Source organism: Dasypus novemcinctus, chromosome 11, assembly GCF_030445035.2.
Source record: "Dasypus novemcinctus isolate mDasNov1 chromosome 11, mDasNov1.1.hap2, whole genome shotgun sequence".
NCBI classification, from domain to species: Eukaryota; Metazoa; Chordata; class Mammalia; order Cingulata; family Dasypodidae; genus Dasypus; species Dasypus novemcinctus.
In genome coordinates, this window is record NC_080683.1 from 29894148 (window position 1) to 29917360 (window position 23213).

The 23213-nt window shown below is 36.7% G+C and overlaps 2 protein-coding genes across 10 annotated transcripts in view; both read right to left on the reverse strand.

Moving 5' to 3' along the window:
* LOC101417339 (dystonin) overlaps positions 1–23213 on the reverse strand; it is a 486360-nt gene that overhangs the window by 128081 nt on the left and 335066 nt on the right. For 5 of the 9 annotated variants that reach the window (XM_071218526.1, XM_058306906.2, XM_023590802.3 and 2 more), the window contains 9 exons: positions 16232–16360; positions 13520–13608; positions 12225–12360; positions 5618–11116; positions 5342–5491; positions 4945–5160; positions 4629–4778; positions 3621–3854; positions 2251–2403 (listed from right to left, as the gene is read on the reverse strand). In XM_071218526.1, coding sequence (XP_071074627.1) covers positions 2251–2403; positions 3621–3854; positions 4629–4778; positions 4945–5160; positions 5342–5491; positions 5618–11116; positions 12225–12360; positions 13520–13608; positions 16232–16360 — 6756 coding nt within the window. The remainder of the gene's footprint in view (positions 1–2250; positions 2404–3620; positions 3855–4628; positions 4779–4944; positions 5161–5341; positions 5492–5617; positions 11117–12224; positions 12361–13519; positions 13609–16231; positions 16361–23213) is intronic. The other 4 variants (XM_004465347.5, XM_012527844.4, XM_058306907.2 and 1 more) reach the window with 1 other exon arrangement.
* LOC111765802 (desmoplakin-like) lies at positions 16450–22874 on the reverse strand. Its single transcript, XM_058306909.2, has 3 exons — positions 22712–22874; positions 19887–22625; positions 16450–19336 (listed from the first exon to the last, which is right to left on the reverse strand). Exons 1-3 carry the CDS (start codon positions 22748–22750, stop codon positions 17438–17440), a joined length of 4677 nt encoding a protein of 1558 aa, XP_058162892.1. The 5' UTR covers positions 22751–22874; the 3' UTR covers positions 16450–17437.

The following is a 23213-nucleotide window of genomic DNA, read 5'->3' on the forward strand; positions in this document are numbered from 1 at the left end:
AAAGCCAAACTCAGCATGTAAATGTGTTGCCTTCCCCCCAGCGTGGGACATGACTCCCAGGGATGAGCCTCTCTGGCACCGAGGGATTACTACCAAGTTCCAGCTTATGATGTAATTAGAAAATGACCTTGAATAAAAGGGTCAACTCAGACCAGCAGAATATCTCAGTCTACATATAATACCAGGAGTTAAAAATGCTTTTGACCTGAATGAAAGGGGGAAATGGAAAGGACAAATGAGTTTATATGGATATGAGTCTCCAAAAAGAGCCGGGAGGTTATCAGAGGGGTCGCCCTTATGCATACCTCAGCAGAATTCCAGAGACAGGTAAGGTAGATACAACCTCAGGTATTGGTTCTTCTGAGGGCTACAGAGACCCACAGGTTCTATGGTCATGGCAGATGGAGTTCAGTGCCATGTCAGTTGGCCTTACTTTGGAGTTTGTGTTTCTGTGTGATGGAGCTGGAATCAGATGTGATCTTCGTCCACAAGCCTCTCCTGTTACTTTTACTGGATCTGTAGTTGGTGCTGGGGTTTAGTGTAAACCCAGGGGACCTGAATCTCTGGATTGACCATGTGATAGCCAGGCCCTGAGCTTCAACAGACTTGCAACTCCTACACTCTGGTTTATTGGACTTACCCCACTCAGCTAACATGGAGGTGAAGAAGGTCAACCACCACACCAGGGAGCCAAGAGTGCCTACAACTGAAAGCAGGAGGATTGCATCCAGCATCCATGTGGAATCTAAGCCCCCTCTTGATATAGATGTGGAGTGGACACAACCATTCTAAGGTCCACAGAATGGAGGAATAGAGTATGGATTAGAGTGGACTTACTGATATTCTATTCATGAACTATTGTGATTAGTAATCAAAGAAAATGTGGTCTTGGTGTGAGAAAGTGGCCATGGTGGTTGTTAGGGGTAGGGAGTGGGAGGAGGAGATGTGATGTGGGGGCATTTTCGGGGGTTGGAGTTGTCCTGGGTGGTGCTGCAGGGACAGTTACTGGACATTGTATGTTCTCCCATGGCCCACTGGGTGGACTTTGGGAGAGTGTGGGCTATGGTGTGGACCAGTGACCATGAGGTGCAGCGGTGCTCAGAGATGTATTCACCAAGTGCAATGAATGTCTCATGATGATGGAGGATGTTGTTATGGGTGGAGAAGTGGGGTGAGGGGGGTATATGGGGACCTTATATTTTTTGAGTGTAACATAAAAAAAAACACATTGCTTAACAAGGATTTGAAGATATTTACCTATGCTTTCTTGTAAGAGTTTTATGGTCTTAGCTCTTATATTTAGTTCTTTGATCAATTTTGAAATAAAATTTATATATGGTTTGAAAAAAATAAAAGATCTCTAATCAGTAGTTGCAACCTTTCTCAGAACAGATTTCTTTATAGCTTTTTTCCTTTTCCCTTTCTCCTTTACTAGTCTTTTTCTGTCCTTGCTCTGTACTGTTTGATTTTTAATCTTATTTTCCTTCTTGCTTTCATATTAAGCCTCCTTAAATTTTTCTGGCAAATACTGAACTGAAAGAAATACTATTTATTGAGCCCCTAATATGTGGTATGAAGTGTACTAGTCACTTAACATAGAGTATTTACTTAACTCGTTATGATAATGTACCAATGGCAGTATGTCTAATGAAGAAACTAAGGCTCAGAGAGATTAAGTTCTAAAGCTAACAACATGCAGAGTGTGGGATTTGAAACAAAAGCTATTTATTCCAGTGACAAAGTTCTTCCTCCTGCTACCAAAATAAAGTTAAAACATTATCTTTATTTTTTTTCCCTTTCCTTTACTGGAAAGAAACAAATTTCAGAGAAAGGGGGAAGCAACAGAAAGGAGTTAAGAAAAAGAAAGTGAACGTATAATTATTTTCCTCAGTTTGCAAGCACATGGCCTGGTCTTAAATGATCCAAATTTCAGAACATCAAACAGGTATTTTCACTGGCAAACCTCCTTCATACCTGCTCCACTCAATCTCACCAAAAACCAGTTGAGAAAATTACCTGCCTTGCTAAAAGTTGGAAATTAGTATCATTGAAAGCTAGAAGGAAGGCTTAAAAAAAAAAAAAATACACACTATCATTAACAAGACCCTACCTTGTCAGGCCTGAGGATACCTAACTACGCATTGCATCTGAAAAGCTAAAATGATCGATTTTTCAATACACCTGTTTTCCAAATAATAGTAATAGAACTTAACATTAACATAAGACCGTTAATAGAAAACCAAATTCTACCTCTTGCTTGGACTGGTACTTCTTCAACTCAACCATGCCATCTTCAATCACAAAGGCTTCCTGGTGACCAATCAGGCGGTTTTCAGTTTGTGTGAGGAGATCACATATGCCTTGAAGTTTCTCTTTGTACTCCTGCTGACGCTCTGCCACAACCTGAAGTGGAGCAAAACCAAAATATCTTAAATGTGAAGTAATAAAATCACTCTGTGATAGCTCCTTATTAGAACACATTTTGCAAGGTTCCTCTAAATAGATTTTTTCAAGTATGCTGTAAACATGATAGCAGTGGGATACATATCGAGTAAAGTAGACAACGTATAAGCACATCCCATTTATAACAAAAGAGATCATGTTCAGATGCAAATGTTTAACAAATACTGGCCATGCATATGTGTAAGAGATGGAACTTCTGACCGACAGGAAGAAAATATCCCATTTTCGTAAGCTCTTGAAACCTGCAACATACACAATTAATTCTGCAAAAGGATATCAAAACAGAAGTTAGTTGCGATTTGTCAGTTAATATACTTGATATGCGTTTATAAGTTATCATGCTAGAGAACCATGCCCAGGTGCTTCAAGAGATAATAAAAGGATCTTGCATGCATTATTTTCATTTAACTACTACGTCTAATTCCACAGATATCAATTTCTACCCTTTTGCTCATTATTGCCATTAGATACAATACTCTAATACAACTCATTAAATCTTTCTAAGATATTATTTAATTAAATTGGCCAATACTAATTACTTGCTCCTTTCATTTTCCTATTACATATACACTGTTTATTCATCTCACAGCTACTGATAAAGTTTAGTAAGAAATCAACACATGCTAGGCAAAGTACTAAGTGTTTTATTTGCATCCTTTTATCTAATGCTCAATACAACATTACCAGATAAACACTATTATTTCTAATTTACAATGAGAAAACTAAGGTTAAGTGACTTACCCCAGGTCACACAACCAGTGAGTGGTAGAGCTAGGATCTAAACCTACACAGTCTAGCTCCAGAGCCCATACTCTGACATGCTATGCCATATGCCAAGGGAAACACCCTTAACCTTCATTAACTGTGTGTTCATCAGTTTATCCCTTGAAAATTCTGAATGTATCCATACTACTCTAGAAAAAAAATCAACTCTCACCTGAATAGCATAGTTTTAGGGAATCATGACAACTATATTATAGCATAATTATAGAAAATAATATTGTTATACATTGAAGGATCCCTAACTTGAACAGTATATATAAACTGCCTTTCTAGAAAGTCCTTCCTAATATATCATTATCTTTGGATGTCTATATAAAGGTTTCATAATGAAGAACTAAAAGCAAAGAATTCCAACTTCAAAAAAAAAGGCAAACCTTCTGATCATCAAGATCTTGCTCTAGCTGTAACTGAGTCTCTAAACATTCCACCTTGGTAGTTACTGATTCCTGTACATCAAGAAAACACTTTTGAGTTGTATTTAAGACCCTCAGCAGTTGTTTGCTTTGGTTGGGAGACAGATCTTGTGCATATTCGGAAATGAAGAACTGCACATCAAAAGCAATAGTCTCCAGCTGCATTTTGTTATTTCCAAGGTCTTTTAACACATTCTGTGAACGAAGTAATACAAGTTACCCAGTTAAGCCATAATAAAGTTTATATTAACAGTAATATATATTTCTAAATTATGCCTCATATCAGGGACTCAAAGTTTTATTGACTTTTTTTCACTATTCATATAATCAAATATCTATTTAACATCTATGTTGAAATTATTTAAATACTACAGTAATCGATATTATATAAAAAAGATAAATAATCCCTCTAAGGATATTTGGGCCATCATACTTAAAATGTAACTCAAATGAAAGGCAAAACTCAACATATGTATATTTAGCACATTGAAGGGAACATTAATATTTTAATGTCACTAAGAATTTATAATATCCATGTAATTCTAGTAGTACCTAAATGAGACTATAGGGAATTTGAAACGTGGGGCATCAAGAATTTCAGTTTCTTGACTTTTAGGGCCAGGTATCTAGCCATCATTTATAAGGCCCGTGGTTCAAGTTAAGAACTTATTATAATAAAGCATCTACTGGAGAAAACAGCACACAAAGGTCACCAGTGTAACTATAAATACTAATCTCAACACACCAGTGACAGTAAGAGTTTGATAAGGCAAATTGGGTAGCATCAGAATGGTGCCCATAAAGTAGTGATTATTTTATGGCTCTGTCAACTATGAACAAAGGTATCTCAGAGACTAAGAAAGGAAATAATAGTCATATACTTAATGAAGTCATATTATGTCTAAATACTTATTATATAAAATCCATAGGTTCCTAAATATACTTTGTTATATTTATTGTGATACTTGCCTTGAGAAACACCAAACTGTTCTTTACATGTTCAGTATCTCCAACATTAACAATTTCAATATCCTTCAAAGATTTGCTCTTTTCTGATATCCAGTCTGAAAATGACTTAAGCTTATGCAGAAATTCTTCATGGGAAACTGTTAGTTTAGACTAGAAAATAAAATTGTACATTCATTTTTGTTTGTCCCCAAAATGTCACATTACAAATAATGACTCTCTGTTAAGAGCTTACAAGTCTGAAAATAAAATACAACTAAATTCTCAAATACTCTTCAAAAATCAATTTTGACTAGATGTAAAACTTTTTTATGCCTACCAATTCAGAGTCAATTGCAAGCACAATTCGTTTCATTCTTTCTGAAGACACATCACTGAGGGAAGAAAAGGCAGTCTGCAAACTTCTGTGGCTTATACTCAATTCCTCAAGATGTCCTCTGGGAAAGTCATTAGGAAGAGATTTCAGGAACTCTTCTGCCAACTTCATGTCTTTCCTTAAAATAACAGCCATTGGAGCCAATCCCAATTCAAATGTCTGCAGAAAAAGAAAAAAAAAATAATCCCAGATCTATTTACTATTCAGTGACAAGCACAAATTAAATTAATATTTAAAACATAAAAATAAAGAAATCTTCTTATTTTTGAAAAGCTAACCTAAGGCTAACCTAAACTATCTACCATCTGTAATAATTGCCATACCTAAACACAATTCTTACCTCTAACTGTTTTAGTTGGTTTTTCAGAGCTTCTAGGTTGTTATCCAGAGACTCCTGGTTGTCTAAAGGAGGTTTCATGTCTTGAAGCAAAGCCAAATACTCATGCATTTTTTCAGTATGCTGTAAACATTGCTGTAATTCACTGGAAAACTGGAAATAAATTTGGACTTTAATTCAATAGCCTTTTTGAAGATTTTTAAAGAAAATACAATGTATGGGATTATTCCCAAATGTTTATGCAGCTACTTCCATATAAAATGTTATCAGTCAACTTACTTGTTCCACTGAGATATCTCCAGGAGTCATTTCTTTTGACCCTGCAATATATTCCAAATGGTTTGGGGAATCATTGCATAGCTTTTTGAGCTTCTCAACTCTTGGCAATGCTGATGCACATGCAGTAGCATCTTCTAGTCCAATTTCTTTTATATTTTCTAAATTATTCGAACACTGGGCACCAAGAATGGGTGACTCTTCATCCACTGCCTCAGAAGTAGAAACGTTTTGATTCAAGTCTCCAACCTGCTCTACTTTCCATGAATAGTCATCGGCAAGCAGCTTGTGGAAAATATTTTTAAGTTGCAGCAGAAGTACTTTGGATGGAATACCACTTTTCTCTGGGTCAGATTCCATCTGAGTTAATTCCTTCATCAATTCAAATGCTCCTGTAATTTTTTGGCTATGTTGATTTTGCTGCATTCTATCAAGGAGATGTTCAGACTTCAGAGTTGTAATACATAGAGGATCATCTTTACCCTCTGCTCTTAGTATCGGTGAGTTGAAGGGGGAAATTGCAGTACAGTCACTGATTTTAGAGTCACTGGACATACTAGATGCTTCATTAGTCAACTGTGATGTGCTAGTAACCGTTTTCATTAAGTTCCCAATTAAAACTTCAGTGCCTATGGAGGCTGAAGGGTCTTCAACTTCTTGAGGATTCACATGACCTCCTTTTAATTGACTTTTTAAGATATCCTTTAAGTCCTCAATCAATACCTGAGAGAATTTAGGAAGCTGAACTTCCTTTTCTTGCAGTCCTGGAGACAAGGCTTGCTCTTCTGGTGGCTGCTGCTCGATTATTTCTTTCTTATTTTTAATTTCTGAGAATAAACAGTCAGTGTACGAGGTGTGCCTGGAGTTATCATTTCTTATTCCTTTTGTACAGAGTTCTAGCTGCACAAAATCAGTATTTTTCCCCATGTCTTCCACATTTCTAAGAGGTAAGACTGAATGCGTGGTTTCTTTGCTTTCTGATGTAAACTGAGGAACTTCTGTTCCTCCTTCTGAGACAATTTCTTTAATAGAAAATGGGATCATTTCATTCAGAGGTGAGTCTTCTTGGGTAAGAGTTTCCCCCTCTTTTACAAGACTAACTCCTAATTGTAAGTGTCCTTTTGTGGGAGGGGCTATTAAAACACAAGCAGGGATATCAGAATTCATTTCAGTTTGTTGAGCCCTCTTCAGCCCATTTTCTACGTCTGTTTTTTTATCAGGATAATCACAAATATCTTCATTTGAGTTCAGTACATCTTTTGCTTTTATATTTTTAGCACAATGTTTTAAATAAGTAAGTAGATCATGTTCTTTATCAGATTCATCAATGAAGGAATCTTTCTCAATTGTATTCCCTTCAGACAAAACAGTAATGTCACCCATCACTTTGGAAACAGACGTGTCAAATATTTCTTCAAGATTTTCAAATTGAACAGGACTTTTACTGACAATCATTTGTACAGTCTCTGGTTTGTCATTAAGAGTTACAGTCACATTTTTGAGGCTTCTTTTCTGATTACATTCTTCATTATTTGTGACTTGTGTAAATGGAAACTGACTACTAACTAAATTAAGATTCTTCCTTGTACTGTTACTAGGCCAAAGTTTGAGATGTTTATTATCTTCTTCTTTTACACCTTCCATAAGCTCTTCTCCTTTACCTGAACACAATTTCTGAATTGATGTCTCATCTTCTGTTAGTATATTGTTTTTGTCATCTCTCCCTTTAATCATTTCTCTTCCATTTCTTTGATTATCTTTGTCAGTTACAGATGCTACAGATGACAAATGGCTTTCCTCATCAGGTTTTCCTATTAAATCAGTCACAGAACAAATGATTTTATCAAATGATGAGTCGACTTTAGGTGCCACATCATTGAAATATTGATCTTCCCTTTTCACAGAGCCAGTCAATTCTGACCCTTGAATCAACTTAACCTTTATGTTCCCCAGACCATTATCTAACTCCGAAGGTGAACTGGGTTTTTTTGATTCAGTATCTTTAATTATGGGTAACAATGTATCAAGTGCCAACTCCTGATTTAACAGATTTTCTTTGCTTTTTCCAAGAACCTCAGTTGTATATTCTGAAAGGCTGCTTCTTTCAGTAACTAAGCTACTTTTACTAGTTGATTCTAGTGGTAAAACATGTACACTTTGAAGATTTTCTGAAGAACTGTAATTGTGCATTTTATCTAGGAGGGTCATTTTATTAATGGTTTGATTTTCATTACTGTTTTCATTTTCATTTGTGGTGGCACATAACTGGATATCCATATATTCAGTCTCATTTTGGCACATGGACATTTCACTCTCATCTCTTCCTCTTCCTTCATCTTCAGTATCATCATCGTCATCATCATCAGTGTCTTCCTGATCATTACTGTCACATATGTAATCCCCATAACTTCTTTCATTTTGCATATAATCAAAGTAATCAACCTCAGATTTAATTTCCTGTCCAGTTATAATGTCTCTTCTCTCTCTCCAACTGCCAGTGTCATCCCATCTTAATGAAGCACTTAAGTTCTCTTTTCTTCCTATATTCTCATAATCAATCATTGAGGCAGTCTTATTACCTTCAAGGTTATTTGTACCTTCCCTTTCTAATACACTTTCCAGCAACTGTCCAATTACCTGGTCTGAGCCAGCTGAATTGAAATATAGTCTTGCCCTGGGATCTAATTCAGCTTTCTCAATACCTATGAGAAAATCTTGAGGAAACACTGCTTTTTCCTTCATACTTAAGTTACCAATTAGTTCCTGCTGGGTGACCTCGGAATTTTCATTCTCCTTTAAAACATCATAAAAAACATCCCCAGGAGGAGTAGTCCCATCGTTTTCCTCTCGCAGTGTGTCATATTCTTCAGGTTGCAAACAATCACGATCATCACCTTCAAGAACAAGAGAATCATGGTCATCATCTTCAAACAAAGGAGTATCATAAAAATCATCATCACTGTCGGTGTCTGTTTCCGTGTCACTCTCCCGGTCATCCAACAGTGAGGTTTCATAGTCACCAGCACTGACAGTCTCTTCAAGCAATGGTGAAGCATAAACATGAGCTGTGTTGACATTATCAGTAACACTCTTAGGAGTCATGGCACAGGAGTACTCTTCCATTTCAGACTCATTTTGCTTGTCTTCAGGATTCTGCTGAGAAGCAGCATGCACTTTTTCATCCTCACCATGAGTATCTGAAATGTATTTATCATTGTGATATTGTATCTGAGGATCACTAAAATCAGTATTTAAAAATTTTTGTCCTGAGTGTTCACCCTGTAAACTTATGTTAATAGCTGCAATTCCCAGAAATTGGTCTTGAAAATTTTCTCCCATTCTTTGACCTAATAACATGGTTTGGTCATTTAATGGCAATGTAGGGGCTTCACAATTATTTCCATTGCTCTCTGGGATGTGTATATCATGAAAACTTCTCTGATCATTTCTCAATTTATCATGACTTAACAAAGCACTTAGGCTGGGGGAATAGTCAAAGATAGTTGAAGTCTTATTTATATTATCTTCATTCTCTGTCTCCTTCAGATCACAGAACATACTATTTTTTGATTTCACAACAGGGTTTGTTATCAAATCACTTGCAAAGTTTTGAATGTTTTTGGAATAACCAAGTTTCTCTGCATGTTCATTTATTTTGATTTGACTTTGATTTTCACAGTTTTTAAGTATGTTTTCAGAGTCACATTTAAGCATGCTATCTTCTGCAAGTTCAGTCTGTGTAAAGCACGATATGGGATTGGGAACACAGAGATCAGAGGAGTTGTTGTTAACTTGATGAGCAGTTGATACTATATTTGACAAGTTTCCAGAATGATAAAATTCATTACTGATAACATTATTTCTCATTTCATGAAGCTCTTCATCTATGGCATGCTTTCTATTTTCAGTAGTTTCTTCATGTTCAGATTCTCTACAACAACATTTATCAAAACTACTTGGTAGAGCAGTACTTTCATCCTTTTCTTTACTTGGAGTGTTATTAAGGAATCCACCAGGGAGTATTAAATCAAGATACTCTTCTGAGGGTGTCTCCTCATCAAATTCTGCACTACAGCCTTCCAGTAACATATCAATAGCCTCATCCAAATCTCCATCATACAGCAAAAGTCTCTGTCCTGTGTTCGCATCCATATAGCTATTTATCATCAAATAAGAGAGGAATAATTTTTTAGTTTGTTCTGAACTCTGAACTGCCACTGGCTCTTGTCCATCAAAAACACCCTCTTCCTCGCTGCAATCATGGACTGTAGATGGTTGGAATTTACAAAAGGAAAGCCATCTTCTAGCATTTTTCCAAGAAACTTCTAAATCTCCCAAATCTGGCATTTTATCAGGTAGTCTTATATTTTTTAAAATCGATGCTGCATTATTATCTATAATTCCTAGCTGTTTCGCTGCATCCAAACCAATGACTTGAGAAGTTTCTGGAATATACAAAGCAGCTATTTTTTGCCTGCCATTCAGGATTTTGTAAGCCAATTCATTTGTAATCAACTCTTGCTGCAAGGAAGAAGATGTGGGAAATATTTCACCAGAGTTGGGCCAAATGAGTCCCACATAGCCTCGCTGAGCCTCTAGAATCAAAAGAGCACTGCTGGAAGTTATTAAGTCACACTGGACTGCTTCATCTACAGTCAAACGTTTGGCAGGGTTGGAGTGAATGATCCCACCTGTCTGAACCTGATATGTGAGAATACTGTTGGCAGTGTCTCTGTCAATCACCCTATCTGCTACTGCTTCTTCAACCGTCATTCTTTGGCCAGAGTCACAATTAATCAGACCTCCAGAGAGAAGTTGTGCACCTAATAACCTAAACATGGTTTCACGGTCGATAAGACCTTCATGAGCTGCCCTTAAAATGCTTATGTTTCTTCCACATTTTAATGCTATTCTACCTCCTTCTTGTGGTCTCACAGGTAGAAGCCGCATCCCAGTGTTTTCCTGTAGAATACTTCTTTGTACCATATCTACTAATGAAATCTTCTCAGAGGTGCAGGGGTCAATAAGATCTTTGCATGTTTTTTGCCTCTCCAGGACTTTAGAAAATAACATTGAGGAAACCAAGTTCTGTTGGAAAGCCTTCTGTAAAGTCAAATGTTCTCCTGTGGCTGGAATAACCAGAAAGCCTGTGGAAAGTAGTATCTCAAGAACTCTGATGGCCATGGATTCAGATATCACACCTTGAGCCAGAGCGTCCAGTACTGGAATTGTGGTAGATGACACAGCAGCAATAATTTCCTTAGCTTTACTTAGTTCTCTGAGTTGGCACAGAATTTGTTTATCAATAAGACCATGACTTTCAGCATCTTTAAGGTCAAAGCACTTTCTTAATTCTGGTGAAATTAAACCAGAAATCATTAGCTGTGTCTCAAGCAACCTGATTCCCGTTTCATAGTCAATAAGGCCTCTTAAAACTGCCTGAAAGACTGAGAGGACTTCTCCAGTTGTCTGATCAATGGTACCTGAAATCACTTTATCCAGCTGAAAGGAAAATAAAAAAGTTCAGGTCAGTCTGTTATACAAGGGTGGGCAGAGTTTCCTGAAACTTAAGTATATTTGTTTTTTTTTTCTTTTTAAATAAATAATACACTTCAAAAATCCTCTACTTACCAAGGCGCAGCAATGGTGTGAATGTTAGGCAGCTCAAATGCACAAGTGATCTATGTCAGTGATCTATTCAACAAACAGGATGTGACAGAAGCTTTGAAAACAACATGCATCTGTAAATTGAAAACTTAATGCTGTGTACATTAACAAGGTTAGTGAGGACACAACAGAGTAGATGATGATAGTGAGAAAACAGAGCATATACCTAGAAGGCAAATCATGCTTTCAGCACCTGGGTGAGATTAGAGTCTACGGACGTGAAAGAGATTATCGAAACCCATGCTATTGATGTTTACAGCATACAGATTCCTATAAGCACAGTCAAAAACTATGGAACCAGAAAAAATTGTTAAATACCCCCAAACCACAACAAAATTATGTGGAAAGTATTCCCAGGAATAAGGGAATTAAATGTAAACCAAACTTTTAGAATATTGACTACTGTTTGGGGTATGTTCACATCTACTATTAAGTTTAAAAGGTTTAAATTCAGACCAAATATCAAGTGATTTCTGCTATATTTTAAGAAAATAATAGGATCTCTTTGCTAGAACATACGGTCTAGCTTGCTCAATTAAGTTCCATTGGCATATATGAAAATCAAACCAACGCTATGAAACTTCACTCCCACCTTTAGATTTTCCCACAGGCCATTTTATAACATTATATTTTAAAAATACTTGATATAGCAGTAGAAGAATGGCTCTTGAGGAGAAGAGTTAGAAAAACAAATAATTCTTTTCTTTTACCATGCAAGGCAGAGATTAAGATGTCACAGAAACTGATGATCAGCATGTGTAAGACTGCATTTAATTAACAACACTGAAACATCCAAGCATTGAAATGAACTCCAACCACATTTTTTATTTGTACAAAACCCAAGGTCCTTTTGTTATCATTGAAATATATTTCCAAAACCATGCAAAAAAAAAAAAAAAAAAGAATTGTGAAAAGACCTCACATTTTAAATAAATAAGATTACCTTCTCCTCTATCTTTATATCTCCTGAGGTCTGTGATTCTTGTAGTTGCTTCAGAGATTCACTGAATAATAAATGATAGCCTTCCTGAAGAGTTTTCATTTGTTTTTCCAGTTCATTTCTTTCTTCATCTGTCATTCTAAAATAACCAGAAAACATGAAGAGTAATATAAGACTTCAAGTGATAAAGATAATACCATTATATTATGAATCATTTAGGTTCAATGATTTTGTATAGTAGAATATTTTTAAAAACAAGCTAACAGTCATAAAATAAAATAGAACTTCATACGCAGTCTTCCCAGGTCTTGGAATAAATGTATATGAAAAGTAAAGAAGGAGCCATAAACATCCAGGAATCCTTTCTTAGCTGAGAAAGGCACTGAAAGAAAGGGTGCAAACTGACAGATTGGTATCTCTCTAACATATGCAAATTTCCAGAATAACAATTGCTCTGTTGTCTTACAGAGGCAAAGATCCCACTGTTATTCTCAACGTAAAAAAAAAAAAGGGATAGAACTGCCTGACCCAATAGTATCCCTACACCCCTGTCATATCCCTTCACTGTACAACTACTCGCTTCCACCTTATCTTAGATTTCACCCATGTGGGCATTGGCTCACAAACTGAAAGAAGTTGTTAATGTGGGAAAAGGAGAGGTGTAGGGAATGGGGCATATGGGAATCACCTATATATTTTTATGTAATCTAAGTATCTTTTAAAAATAATTTTAAAAATATATTAAAACGGGGGGCAGGGGGCAATAGGAAGGTACCATTACTCAACATGAAACTTGTTTAAACTGAAAGATGAAGAGAATATCCACAAAGAAATTAACCTGAATTCTCTTACATAAAAATGACAGCAAAAAGGGTTTTAGAAAAGGGTGGATTCCTTCCCTGCCTGAGGCATCAGCTGAAATATATGAAGGGCTTTGTCTCAAAAAGTAGGACCAACGTATGAGAAATCAGGTTGCCATAAGCCTCAACTAAGAAAACAAAGCATATATTTATGTATATTTTACCAAGTTAAGTCTTGTGGAGTACTACTTCAAATTAAGACTTGGCTTATCAGTAAAATACAGATAATATATACCTTTCAAGGCTGTGGTAAAGCCTAAAATGGATCATTAATTAAAATGGTAAGTCTATGCTCAAGTTATTAAGTAAATGGTAACTGCATTGAATTGAGTTCAATCAAAAAACATCTCAAATAAAATTTACCACCTTCTGCTTTGCTGAATATTTTTAAGACCATTTCCTTGCCTTGAATAGAAGAGCTAATGAAAGTCAACATACTTGTCACCGTATTTAGCCAAAAATATCTGCATGGTTTGAAGTGCTTCAGATAATTGTTCCTTCTTAGCTGATAGTTCCTCACTGGAGATCTGCAAGGTACAGAAAACATATTCAAACTCTGCCCTCATAAAGACTAAACAGTAATTTTTAGAAACTAATCAAGCAAAAGTTTTAATTTCTGGGCAACCCAAATCAATGGCCACTATACTATCAGGTTACAAGACTGGAGAAAAGCGCATGATTAAGACAAGACCCTCTTTGCACAATGCCATCAATTTCATAAAGATATAATTCAACAGTATACATCTGCTGCATTTGCTCCAGTCCAACCACTGAGTGGGTGAGTAAAGATTACGTTTAATACCGTAGATGGTCAGTGGTTCAGCACTGTATCAATGTTGTCCTGGTACATTGTAGAACTCAGAGTGATGTAGGAATGTGGAACACTTCTTCAGAGTGTCCTCCTTCTGCCTAGCTCCTGAATACAATTCTTTTGAAAAAATTGTGGTGAAAGTATTTTTCTTAGGTTTGCAGATCAAGACAGTTTTATTGCTAGGACCCTCACTTTTAAAGGCTGCCAGATCTGGTCAGGGAAATTAATCACTTTGGTGAAAAGCAAGAGGTTATAACACTTTCTTCTAATTCCTCAAGGGATTCGTCTAAACATCTCATTTCGCAAATTGCGATTCTTTAACAAACCACTGAATGAGCAAAACGAATGGAAATGATAGGTCAATGAAAAGGTTTATTGTTCCCCTGTGTAGTCTACCTAAATTTATTTAGAGCCCATTTTTCATGGTTATAGGTAGTCATGAAACCATATTGATTTTTGAAGGACACCTTTATCATTCTTATCAAATTAAATTTCTTTTAACAAAGAGAGCATCAAAATTTCTTAGATATTTATAATTTAGGCCATTAACTGCATTAAAAAAGCAGTTTTCTACTTTCATGTATTCTAGGTCTAAAACTGACATAGTAATGTTTTAGAGAATTTTAAACTACTGAAAGAAAAAATAGCAAGGGTTCATAATCCATGTTTCTCAGAAGAAACTTGTTCTCCAAAGAAATACTTGCTAAGGTCCCTATCTTAGTTATCTTCCTATTTAATGGGGGTGGGGGGAGGGACAGAGGATGGAATAAGATATTTTAAACTAAATATTTGTGGAAAATTACTTAAAAGTAATTTTTAACTTAACTAAAAGCACCAAATATAACTGCTTTACAACTCTATTTCTTTCACATTATATAAATTACATTGTGCAAGACTATGGGCTAATTCATCTTTATTTCAACTGAATAGTCACTTTCAGTTGAAAGTGATTCTTCAACTGAATAATCACTTTCAGTTCTATAAACCTCTCCAGTGGGAATCCCTAATAAGGTACACTTGTCTCACATCATAGGCAAAATTAGACAAGATACTGAAGTTTTTCTCTATTTAACTGTACCGAAAATTTGTGTTCAACTGATGGCAACTGAAGCATGGCTAGGAGGAGGAGAAATTACTGAGATGACAGACCCTAAAATTCCCAAATGTCAGGCAAGGACAGTGAGGGTAGTGAAGAAAGAGTATTTTTTTTTGAAAAACCCTACTTATAATAGTAGAAATTTATTATTAAAAACATAACAGCAACTCCATTGCTATCATAGCAACAACACTTGAGATTTACATCTGAACTACTGATGTCCTAAGAACTTCGAGTGGTACAATCCAATAGACACCATGCAGCACTGACATCTCACAGCCTGCAGTTATACAAATAAAGCCGAGGGCACTGGGTACAGGACTAAAGGGTTCACTGAGGTACGGTAAGAGTCTAGAATATCCAGTGGTTAACTGCAAAAGCCCTCTTTATGAAAAAGAAAATATCTAGAAAATCATAACTAAGGTCAATATTCAAAAATATTACTTTTTTATATCTGTAAGAATGATACTATCTTTATAATACAAGAGTGCATGGGAACTATGGACTAAAGTAGACATTATCATTCTGGCAATGGAAGAAGTTGTTTCATTGATATTAGTGGCCACCAGAGGTTCTGAGGGGAGGGAGAGGGAAGAGAAGGTAAACATGGGAGTATTTTTGGGACACTGGAATTGTCCTGCATGACACTGCAATGACAGATACAGGCCAGTATACCTTTTGTCAAAACCTGTAAAATTGTGCTAGGTAAAGTATAAACTATAACGTAAACTATAGTCCATGGTTAGCAGCAATGCTTCAAAATGTATTTTCATCAATTGCAACAAATGTACCACACTATCGAAGGATGTTGTTAATGTGGGAAAGTATGGGAGGGGGAGGGGACAGGGCATATGGGAATCCCACATATTTTTGATGTAACATTTATGCCATCTAAAGTGTCTTTAAAAGTGAAACGTTAAAAAACAAAAAGGACTTGGATTTATCTGGGGCAAAAAGCACGATGACTCAGGTCTTCAGCAAGTCTCATTAAATCAGGAGGCAGATCTAATAGTACAACATAAGATTTTAACTGATGCCAGAGTTTAGGTTTTGGAATCAGAGACACTTTACTCTGCCACATACTACTTGTGATACCTTGGGCAAGTTATATAACCTCTCTAATTCTCATAATTGCCTATAAAAATGTGGAAAATGAATGTAAAGAACTAAATATTGTGCTAGGTGGTCTAGGAGTGAATTCTATCTACTACTATTATTACTAATAAGGGGCCTCAGTGAATACCTTTTGCTTAGAGAGGGGAGATTTTCCAGCCTTCTCTCCATCTCTCAATGTCTTGCTGATATTTGATACCCATTTCTGCAGTTCTTTGGCTTTTTCAATATGCTCTTTCTTTTCTTCTTCCAGGGTCTTCTGATAAGTGTAAGTGGCAGAAAAGATATATTCCAGTAAATGACAAAACTATTAGACTGACCTCTATACAGAAAACAAGAATGTGAAAATGTTCTTTTCATCAGACTACTGAGATATTTTATTCATTTACTTAACCATGTGTATCGTGTCACATAGCAGATGTACTTCCAAATGTTTATGGTGTCAAAGAAAGCTGTGACAAACATTCTTTAATGATCAGTCTACCCTCCCAGCTGTTCCATGAATATGACATATAAAAAAACATGAACTTTATTCATGAAGCACTAGATCTTTGATTTGCTGCCTTTGCATTAGCATTACAATCCCAATTGTCTTGACAGAGAAATATCAGACAATACAAAGCTGAAAGAACAAAGAATGTCTACACACACGGAAAATACATAGAATGAAGAAAAATCCGTCCCCCTCTTCCAACACAAAATGCATTCACAATGTTAGCTTTTAATTCCAAAGCCTGAATTAGAAATGCAAGAGTCTAGTAAACATTTTAAAATGTTAAGAAATCACCATGAACAGGAAGACTCAAAACTGTTTCAATTTTCAAGGCAATCTGAAACACTGCCACATTATGGATGTAAGAACAAATGTACATCTTTTTCTTTGTTTCTGTGGTGCTTTATGAAATCCTCTTTCAGCGAATACAATGTAAAACTTGATCATTGGGAACCCTAACGTCAGGCTCGATGTACTAGGTGATAGAGAGATTCTGAAGAAAAGGACACTATGAACTTGTTGGAGATCATCAAGCGTACCCCACATTTTAGGTAAAACCCTTTCATTTTAGTGTGAGCAAGAATATTAAAAAAAACTCATCTAAAAGCTAAATGGGACCATTTTAAGAGCAGTAACTCTTTTGTTATTTTCCACTAAAAATATTCTGTCTTCTCAGCAGCTAGCTATTTCCAGCCTTCAAGAAACAAACAGTGCTTTGCACATGTAGCATAATCACTAGACCATACATATAACAGATACAGTCATGTCCTGGACAGTGTGCATGAACTGGACAGCATCAAGCGCTGCCCACAAAGTTATTTAAACAGTAGGACAACTGTCCTCTTAGGAAGAATAGTGAAGTCTAGAAATTCCTGTCATCAAAGGCTCAGACACTTCCAAGAGTCTAAGTCCTGTGTGGAAATCAAAATCAGCTTTTTCTAAGGCTTCTTTATATGTCAACTTTCTTTTTGTTTGGGGACATATTATATTTCTGACATACGATTTTTGATCTTTGAGTTTCATAGCAATGAGGACATCTATAATACCTACTTGGAGAGCCTCTTCTATTGACAACCGAGAGTGAGCCTGTGGCTCTATCAGGCCCCCTGTCAAGTACTGAAATTCCAAACATCGGATGCCCATTTCCTTACTTATGATATTTGCATTCACAGCTTCCACCACTGACATCACTTTGTTAGTGACAGGATGACCAATCCCTGTGATTACCAAGTCACACTGTCGCAGCTGCTGGGCAAACCCCTCATCAACGAGGCCTCTATGTAAAGCCTCAGCTACCCGGTACTTTTTGCCAGTAAGAGGATCAATTATCCCCCCTGTACTGACTTGGGCTTCAAGGCATCTGAGCGCAGTAATCCGATCAATCAAATTTCTACGGGAGGCCTTTAGTACAGAGATCCTTTCCCCACTAGAAGTCAGCCAATACCCTGCAATAGGACTATGCAAATCCTTCTTGGGAATTAATCGGCTCAGCAAAAAATCTGCAAGTTCTGTAAGAGTGATGAGGCCTTCCTGATATTTTTTGACCGAGGCTTTGTCAACTATTCCCTGCTCTATCGCCTCATTAATATTGAATTGTAATCCCATTTTAGTATCAGTCAGCATATAAGAAGCATGTCCATATGATTCAAAAAATGTGGCTTCCTTCCACTGATATTGTTGCCCTGAAAGCTCAAGATATGTACTTTTATCGATTAGATTTCTCTGGAAAGCCTCATATGCAGTCAGTTCTGCTCCTGTTTTTATGTCTACTACAGAAATTTTATGAGTTTTCTCTACATTGAGACTGGATATGTTCCTCTCCCCAAAGGGAAACAGAAAGCACTGGCTGCCTACATCAAACACACACATCTGCAGCAATTCCGAATAATACAGAGCTTGCTTGTTATTGGGATTAGGAAAAACTCTTGTGTTGCTTGATGGCTCGTGTAAAAATTGTAAAATGGCATTATTTAACAACCCCTGCTGCACAGCAATTTCCGGAGGAATGCGGATGCCTCTCACAGGGTCAATGATGCCCCCGCTGGCAATCTGGGCCTCTAAGATATGTTTACCCTTTTGTCTGTCAAGCAATCTACTTTCCATAGCTTGAAACACTGACAATATCTTAGAAGAATATGAATATCCCAAGGCTGCCTTCTCCGCCTCAAGGAGCCTAAGTTTGAATTCAGGGTCAACAACTCCTTTAAGGACTGCATCTTCGACAGAATATGTCTGACCTGAAATGGGATCAATTATAAAACCTGTTGCAGCCTGAGCCTCTAAAAATGCTAGTGCCATCATTTTGTCTATTATGATGTTCTGGGCTGCTGAGGCAAATGAAATCTTCTCTTTTGTGGATTCTAGATAAAGCCCTGCAATTGAGGTGGCTTTAGTTAAAAACTTGCTAAGAGTTTGCTGAACTTCTTCCACACTTTTAATGCCAAGTCGCAGCTGCTCAATGATTCTCATGTCCAGAAGCTTAGCTTCAACCAACTGCCTGGCAGTCACCATGTGCCGGAGCCCCTGAAATTTAAATTCATCATCCCTAACTAAACTCGCATCTCCATCGAATATTTGGAAAGTCTCTGATTCCAAGCCCTTCTTAAGAAAATCTGCTCTCTTAAGTCCACTGGATGCTCTGCAACCTTCAAGCATCCATTCTTCAGCACTGGAAACTGGGTTCTTTTCTTGTTTGGATGTTGTGACTTCCGTATGCATATCATACTGCTTGTTCTTAACTATCTGCAATAGGAATTTATAAGATATTAAAAGTCACCTAAAGAATATTATGTCACTTTACCCATTCTCAATCCAAACATATTTCCTAGAATAATAGAGATAAGTAACGAGAAGAAAAATTTTGGACCAAGGAGGGTTCAGAAACAAATGGTATCATTTTGAGAGTCTGAAGTTTACTTCAGATGACAATTAAAGCTATTAAAATAATACATTTACAAAAGATTGAGAAGAATTTTGGACATAGAATATGTTAGAAATTAAAGTTGACTGCTTGGTTCTTGTAGCATTTTTTATGGTCAGGTTTTTCAAAATATAAATTCCCACAGATATAACAAAATATTCATTATATCTGCATGCTTAATTTTTTTTAAGTCAAAGAATGATAACTTACAATAAAGATTTGGGTAAATCACTGGGAAAAACGTAGCATTATTTTCCTGTCAGAATTGCAAAGAGCCAATCACAGTCACAATTGTTTTTAAAATTAGTCTAGCAGAGAAAGGAGGAATTTTGCTATTGGATAGCTGATAAGATTTCAGAATACACAGTATACCTCTAAGGGGGTCAAAAGTTTCACCAATTCCATTTCACACTTATCATCTTGATACTTAAGAGGTGGTCTGGAATTGTGCAGGGCTTGATCTCTTATCTTCTCTATTTCTGAAGACAGCTTTGTAATAGTGTTTGTCTCATCGAAAGTTATCTGCAATTCAGTGCTTGTTTGAGAAAAATACTCAGAATAACACTGCTGGTTTTTCTCTTTCTCAGGTGGAACTCCTGGCAGCTGGAACTGGACTTCTTTTGGTATCTGTTCAACAATCCGATTTTGCCATTTTTCTTCCAATTGCTGTGGTTCTTGAGTCCATCTCAACAGAGGAGATCTGGCCCTTGGGTGAAGCTGTCTGGTATTCCTAGAGGAGAGCTCTCCAGAGTGTTGACATTCCTGCAGTGTCACCTCAAAATCTGGTTTGAAGTTACATTCTTTGGTTGTTTTCTTTCTTTGGAGGTCACTCTGGAGCAAAACTAATTGATGTCCATGCTCCATTATCTGTTGATCCATTTTTTGCTTCAGGTTTTCAACTTCAAGTTTTTGAGCTATCAGCTCATCCTCAAGTTTCCGACATTTTTGGTAATGATTTGCTTCCACATTCTGCCCTCTTTGCATTTGCTCACGATATTGCTGAAGCTGTCTTTCAAGTTCTCTAATGTTCATTTCACAGAGCTTAGCATTCTCCTGAGCTCTGCAGTTTTCTTGCTGAAGAGACACAAAGTCAAGCTTAATGCCTGAAATATCATTTTCAGTGATGACTTTGGCATCCATTAGTTTTTCCATCTTTTTCCGAAACTCCTCTGCTGAACGCTTGAATTTATCAGATTCTTCCTGAAACAGAACCATCTTTCTGTGTGTCATTTGCTCCTCTATGGTCTTCAGGTGCAACTCATCTTGTACCTTCTTCAACCTGTTATTTAACTCTTGTACCTGAGCTTCTTGCAGCTGTACTTTCTGCTCTCCCAGTCGCTTCTCCTCTTTGGAGGCAGTCAGCTCAGCATTCAGATTTCTAACCTCCTTCTCAGTATTCAAGATGATAATGTTCTGCTGGTCACACTTTTGCTTAAATTCACTTACTAAACTTTGACTTTTGGCCAGGTCGTCTTCTAGGCATTTAATTTTCCTCTGGAAATCCTGTTCTGTTTTTGTCTGTTTATGCAAGTGTTCATTTGTGCTACGTAGCTGCTCTTTAAAACCATCTGCCTGAATTTTCAGGGCTTCACATCTTTGCTGGATAGCTTGTTTCTCTAAAACTACATTCTCCGATTGAGTCTGAAGTCTCTGCATCATTAATTTGGTTTCATTATTCTGCCTAGTCAGCTCATCTACTCTTTGTTTTAGCATTTCTGCACATTCATTACTTTTCTCCAATTCTTCATTAAGCTTTTGAATTTTACCATTATTTTCTTTTTCGGCTTTAATATTTTGAAGCAGTTGCTCGTGGCTCTTCTCAAATTGTTCTTTTAGATGATCCGATTTTCTTTGGCATAAACGTAATCTTTCATTGGAGAATTCCTTCTCATCCTGAAAAGAGTTAACTTGAGAATTTAGATGTTGAATATTCCTCTCAGCCATAGCATGTGTCCTAGTGATTCTGTCTACTTCTCTTTGCAGTTTCCCTTTCTCCTGATGAAGAGATTCTAACTCTACTTGATAACTGTGCTTTATTTTCTTTAGATCATTAGCTTCTTGCATGACTTCTTCCGCTTTATCTTTGGTTTGATTCAACTGCTTACCAAGTTCCCTGAGCTGTTTAGAATAGCCTTGCTCTACCTGATCCTTCCTTTCTAACTCCAGTTTAAGGCAGCTGAGTGTATTATTTGTTTCATCCAGTTTTTCTTTTAGCAAACGAGCCTTCTCCTCAGATGAGGTTTTCTCAAGTTGGAGGGCATGAAGTTCATACTTCAGGTCTCTCATGTCTTTTTCAGCCTTTCTGTTTGCGACTGTTAGTTCATCTACCTGCTGTTTGAGCTCCTCTGCTTTCTGTTTGTCATGCTCTTTCTGAAGACCTCTTATTTCTGTGCATGGCATAGCCTGTGTGATGGCACAGGTTGGCAATGTATTTTCTCTACATGCATACTGGATTTCAGTAATTTTTCTTCTCGCTTCCAATTCAATTTTTTGCTTTTCTTTTAACTGTTTCTCTGCTACCTGTTTTTGAAATGCAAGGTCTTTTTCCATCTGCTTTATCAGCTTTAAGAGTTCTTCCTCATTGTCTTTCTTTCTTCTTAATTCTTCCATTAACTTTTTCTTTTGTTGCTCCAAATCATTGAGACTTGAATCTTTTCTTTTAAGATGATCTTCCAGTGTTCTTCTTGTAAAAGTGTTTTCCTCTAACTGATTTCGGAAATTCTGGAGGTTTTCTTCCACAGCTGCTCTTCTGCCTTCAGCCTCTAATGTAAGCTGCCTCACCCGATCTAGTTCCCGTTCTGCAGCTTCCTTCTCTCTCACAATGGCCTCAAGTTCCCTGCGATACTGCTTGGCTTCACTTTCAGCCCTTATTTTCTGCAGCGCAATATCTTCTACATTTCTCTGTTGTTTTCTCAATTCATTTTCTGCAGCCTCTTTGACCTTTGGAAGTTCTTCCTCTACTCGGGACTTTTGTTTCCTAAGTTCAGCTACCATTTTTTCCAATTCATTTATCTTTCCTGTAAGTTTGCTATTCTCAATCATTGTTGCCTTCTGACGCTGAAGTAGATCTGAATACGCCCCATGTTCGGAAGTCTCCTTACATCTTTTAATCTACAAGAGATGTTTTGAAAATGTCAAACCTGTTCTATTCAAATTTATCTTACAAAAGCTGATGCAATGTTCATAAAAGTACTTACAAAAGCAAGCATTCCCAAATGCAGAATAAGTACTATCATCACCACTACCACCTTCTTCAGGGAGGAAGCTTCCAAAAGTCAGCAGCAGAACACAAAAAACCTTACATGACAGGTTTTTTGAGCCGAAGAATCTTTTCTTTCTCTCAAGAATACTTTAATTAAAACTGTTAAGAAGGGACTTTACAAACATACAACATGAACCCAACCTTTTACAAATGAGAAAACTGAAGTACGAGGAGGTTAAATAATTTTGCACAGTCATACAATGGGTTAGTGACAAAATAATAACTAAAATGCTCATAGAGTGCTCGTTCTGCTCTCGCGCACTACTTGGTCCTATAAGCCAAGAAGAACATGCAACATACAGGAACCAAAAGACACCAAAGAATTTAGTTTTCAATAGATGGCCCTAAGAAATTAAAAAACATTATTTATGTTCCATTGTTCATGTTAAAAACAAACAATAAGATAAAACACATGCAGAACTCTAGAACAGAAAGCC

Excerpts from the sequence above, each read along its gene's own strand:
- LOC111765802 (XM_058306909.2), bottom strand. The coding sequence starts at position 22,750 with ATGATAGTACTTATTCTGCATTTGGGAATGCTTGCTTTT. Across the intron at positions 22,626-22,711 it reads ATTTGGGAATGCTTGCTTTT|ATTAAAAGATGTAAGGAGAC; the intron begins GTAAGTACTTTT and ends CATCTCTTGTAG. Across the intron at positions 19,337-19,886 it reads AACTTTTGACCCCCTTAGAG|ATAGTTAAGAACAAGCAGTA; the intron begins GTATACTGTGTA and ends TTCCTATTGCAG.